Source organism: Peromyscus leucopus, unplaced genomic scaffold (assembly GCF_004664715.2).
Source record: "Peromyscus leucopus breed LL Stock unplaced genomic scaffold, UCI_PerLeu_2.1 scaffold_1721, whole genome shotgun sequence".
NCBI lineage: Eukaryota > Metazoa > Chordata > Mammalia > Rodentia > Cricetidae > Peromyscus > Peromyscus leucopus.
The window spans coordinates 1-4,675 of record NW_023504910.1 but is presented as its reverse complement, the minus strand read 5'-3'; the positions used below and the strand labels follow the sequence as shown (position 1 = coordinate 4,675).

The window sequence follows — 4,675 nt, the reverse complement described above, 5'->3', positions numbered from 1 at the left end:
AAGAATAGCCATCCAGGTCCAATTTTTTTGCTACTGCTTTTTATAGCATATCTAAGGATCCATCATAAAATCCAAGGTTGTGAGGACTATCTGTTTTCTTCTAAGCATTCTATAGTTTTAGCTCTTAAGTGTGTCATTGATCCAATTTGTTACCTTTTTATGAGTTAGAGTAAGAGTCTAACTGTGTCCTTTTGCATGTACAAAACCAGTTGTTTCCACGCTGTGGTTGTTGGGGAGCTGTCTTATTTGTTCTGTGAGTCTGGAGAGCACACGGAGCTTCCCCTGTGCTCAGTGACCACCAGATGCTGCAGACAGCACATTCTTCATGGATGTGCTTCCTAAACAGATGTTAGAGTCTCTGAGAAGTTTCCTTATGAATATATCTAAAAATCACAGCACTCTTGAGAATACCCACTTGGGACTCTAGTGATGGAAACTATGTGCTGCTTTCCAGATCAACTCTTCACTAACTTGGACAAGTTTCCAAGCCTGAAAGAACTGTCTGTGGGACTAGATGGCATTCCAGATGTGCTTTCAGTCATCCCTGGAGATTTCCCAAACCTCCACCACATGGAGAAGTTATCCATCCAAACTTCCACAGAGTCTGACCTCTCCAAACTGGGTAAGAATGGCGCTTGGATCTCCCAGGTCATATTTCAGCTGGAAAAGCTACTTGGCTAATAATTGTTAGAATCATGAAATCATCATTAGTTAAAACTTCTATGGGCCTGACATCGTAAACTCTGTCCATAGGAAGGTGTAGGAACGGCACCCTTCCTTGGAGATTGATTTGTAACTCTTGAGTCTTTACTATATGCTAAGAACTGTTCTGAGCGCTTTACAAATCCTAACACACTCCTCACACGCACTGTGTGAGAGAAGGCACTGTGACCGTTGACACTGTGCATCTGGGGAGATGAAGGCACAAAGAAAGACATTAAGTGACTGGCTCAGGTTCATTCAGCTCAGCTAGTGTATCTTCAGGCCATTGCTGTTGTAGGCACAGCCATGCAGCTGTGTTAAGTCTGATGCTGTTCTTAGTCCTCACTCAGGGAAGCCTAATCTTTCCTTCTCTTCTTCCTACATCTTTACTAAGCATGGTTGCCCTGACGTTTAGGCTTTCTTCCTCTTCCTCTGAAACCCGCCCAACCTGGTACTGCGCCGGATTCCTGACCTCCATTGCTGAACATGCTACTTTAAATCAAACACCTTGTTTTCCTCCACTTCCTCTTCTTTATCTTCCTCTCCAAAATTATTTGTAGTGTCCTTTGGCTTTTGTTTTAAGCTGTCTGTACATCGCTGCTTACACATCTACCTGCCAAGGGAGAAGGAAATCTTGTAAGTAGCCATCTGAACCCTTTCCCCCACTTTCTCCCTAGCCTAGCCTCATGCTTGATGGACAGCTATGCAGCCATGTTTCTGAAATGCATCATTTCGCAAAATGCTTTAAAATATGATGGGCTGCTTGACTTGGTGCACACTGAACACTGAAGCCTAAGAAAAATGTCAATCTGGAGCTGACATGCAAAAGATCATCGAGGTGTGGCATGGCGCCACACAACTGGAACCCTAGCATGTGAGAAGCCAAGGGGGAAGGATACACCAAGTTCAAAATCATTGAATTCGAGGTCAGTCTGAGCTACACTGTAAGACTGACTCAAAAAAAAAAAAAGAGAAAAAAAATTCTCACTCTTGTAATAGATGGCATGCCTTGCACTCTTAACACACTGTGATAGATCCCTATTCCAACTGGTCTCAACTAAGACTCTGTTTCTAATCAAAAGGAAACCATGTGTATCCTCATTGATTAATCTTCAAAAACTAGGTATTCCATACATGAGGACAAATGCCACTGCCTCTTGACCCTCAGCAATCTAACTTTTTAAAAGCTCCAAACCACCATCTCTATTGTGATGACTCAATTATAAAGTATCTCCCACAGGAAAAACAAAACGAAACAAAAACAAACAAAATAGTTTGAGGGTGCATGAGCAAGCACAAACACAAATAGATACATATAATAAAGTATTTTTAAATAAAAATAAACTTCAACAATTTATGCTTCAGAATTATCCTTTTATGTTACTTCGTATAGAATTTTTATTACATAAATGCAATATACAAATACAGAGATGTTAGGGCTCAAAGATAAAGGTGGCTTTTATGCATAGGTCTCAGATTCATTCCGTGTGTGTGTGTGTGTGTGTGTGTGTGTCTATGGATAGAGAAAGAGAGAGACAGAGAGACAGAGAGAGCATATACTATTTCAAGTCGTTTCTACTTTGATTCCGTCAAGCACTGTGTCAGGAGTGTGGTATCTTCAGCAGTAGGGATTTATCTTCAAGTTCTGGGAGCAGACCAAGAACGACAGTGAGGTCTGTATTGTTTGGGGACTCTCTTGGAACCTCTGACCAAAAACTTGAAGGGAAGTTTACTATGTCTGGTACTGAGGCTATTGTTAGTCTATGGTGAATCCTTATTTGAACTTTGAGAGGTGAAAACTGATCCAGAGAGCATCGGGAGCTTGTCCCAGGTTATCTGCTCACTAGTCTGTTGCAGAATCCAGTATGGCCTGAGCACTAGCTCAGTGCGTCACTGCCTCTTAAATTGCTGTGGCTGAGCTGGTGGATTGAGAGGCCAATTCTGATGGGAATTTGTAGTCTTCTCTAATTTCTGAATATCCTTCATCTTTTCCAGTTAAACTCATCCAGAACTCTCCAAATCTTCAAGTTTTCCAACTGGAATGTGATTTCTTTTCGAATTGTGAGTCTCTCATGACTGTGATTGCTTCCTGCAAGAAACTCAGAGAGATTGAGTTTTCTGGACGATGCTTTGAAGCCATGCCATTTGGTAAGAACTATACAACATTGATTTTAGATGCTCCTGTGCACAAAGTCATTAAGTACTCTAGAATTAAGAGGCTGCTGGTGTCACAGAAACTGTGACGGCACCTGACTTCAGTGAGTCTTTCACAGCAATGAAGTGCATCTGTGTCTACAATGTAACCATTTCCTTTCCAGAATTGTTTCCTCTGCTTAATCTTAGTAATTCAATCTGATTATTATATCACTTTTCATCACTTTTGAAACACTCTTACTTCAATGGTATTGCTCTGTGTCACAGGAATGTATCTGAACTAACTATATTTTATTTTCCTTTTCCTAGTCACTATTTTGCCAAATTTTGTTTCCCTGAAGATACTGAATCTTAAACGCCAACAATTTCCAGATAAGGAAACATCAGAAAATTTTGGTAGGTTTATAAAACAGTGGTTCTTTATTCTTTATCTCCCCTGCCCCTCCCCCCACCTCTTCCCCTTCCCCCACTCCACCTTCTCCAGTGAACCCACAACAGAGCAAGCTGTGAATGGTTGTCCCTTGACTATTGGGTAGGGTTTCTGTTGCTGTGGTAAAACACCATGACCAAAAGCAGCTTGGGGAGGACAGAGTTTATTTCAGCTCTCAACTCTCAGGTTGTACTCCATCGCTGAGGGAAATCAGGGCAGAAACCTGAAGGCAGGAACTGAAGCAGAGGTCTGCTGCTTACTGGCTTTTTCCTCTTGGCTGGCTCAACCTGCTTTCTTATAGCACCAGTGGTCACCTGTTCAGGGGTGGAACCAGCCACAGTAAGCTGGGCCCTCCCACGTCAGTTGTCAATCAAGAAAATGCACTTCAGGCAGGCCCACAAGACAATTTGGTGGAGGCATTTTCTCAATTGAGTGTCCCTCTTCCAAAATGACTCTGGCTTGTGTCAATTTGACATAAAACGGCCAGGAACAACACCCATAGTGATTGGTTCTGGGACTGCTGATGATGCCAACATTAGAAGATGCTTAAATCTATGATATAAAATGGAGTAGTGTTTGCATGTGACCCTATCGTCCATGTACATCAAATTATCTCTGGATTGCCTACAATGCCTAATATAATATGTGCTACATAAACAGTATTGTGTTGTTCAAGGAATATGACATGGGGGAAATGTATGTTCGGCATGGATATAATTTTAAAATTATTTCAGGTCTGGCTTCAGGTCTGGCAAAAGGGCTGAGAGCATTACAACAGCTTGATGCCAAGCTTGAAGCCCTTCCTCCCCAGGACATAGTGGAAGGAGAGAACTGACTTAGGCATGTTGTCTTCTGACCTCCACACATACTCTGTAATACACACACACACACACACACACACACACACGCACACACACGCACACACAATTAATTAAATATAATAAAAAATGAACCTGTGGTGGGTAGAATGTGCCGATACAGAGGGTCAGCTGTACCAGTTACACTGGTCCTTAAGAGGACACCATAGTGATGCTCCGTATCACCCCCAGATGCCAACATTGTTGATCACACACATCCTGACACTTGATCTCATTAAATGCAACGTTCTCAGACTCATTGACCTCTTAGGAGAGAATTTGATCATGATAGTACTATGTAATGACATTGTCTGGCACACACTCCAAATATGCCAAGTCCTTTTTGTTTCATGGTTTCTGGAATACATACTAAAACTTCTATTTAAGGTCAAGAAACTATGACTCAGAATCAACAAAATGATAAGTATAAGAAGAGTTTAGGTACTTGGACTTAAGAACTGATTGTGAAAATAATGGGCTTTCATGGGAAACACTCTAACAAGTTAAAGAAAGGAAAGAGAGAATGCAGATA

General features: G+C 41.6%; 1 protein-coding gene across 1 annotated transcript; it reads left to right on the top strand.

Moving 5' to 3' along the window:
- Positions 1-300: 300 nt before the first annotated feature.
- Positions 301-3,252, top strand: LOC114689377 (baculoviral IAP repeat-containing protein 1a-like; the record flags this gene model as incomplete). The annotated part of the gene is made up of 3 exons (XM_037201863.1): positions 301-622; positions 2,698-2,850; positions 3,166-3,252. Coding segments are annotated over exons 1-3 (433 nt in total), but the record flags the coding sequence as incomplete, so codon positions are not given.
- Positions 3,253-4,675: the final 1,423 nt, after the last annotated feature.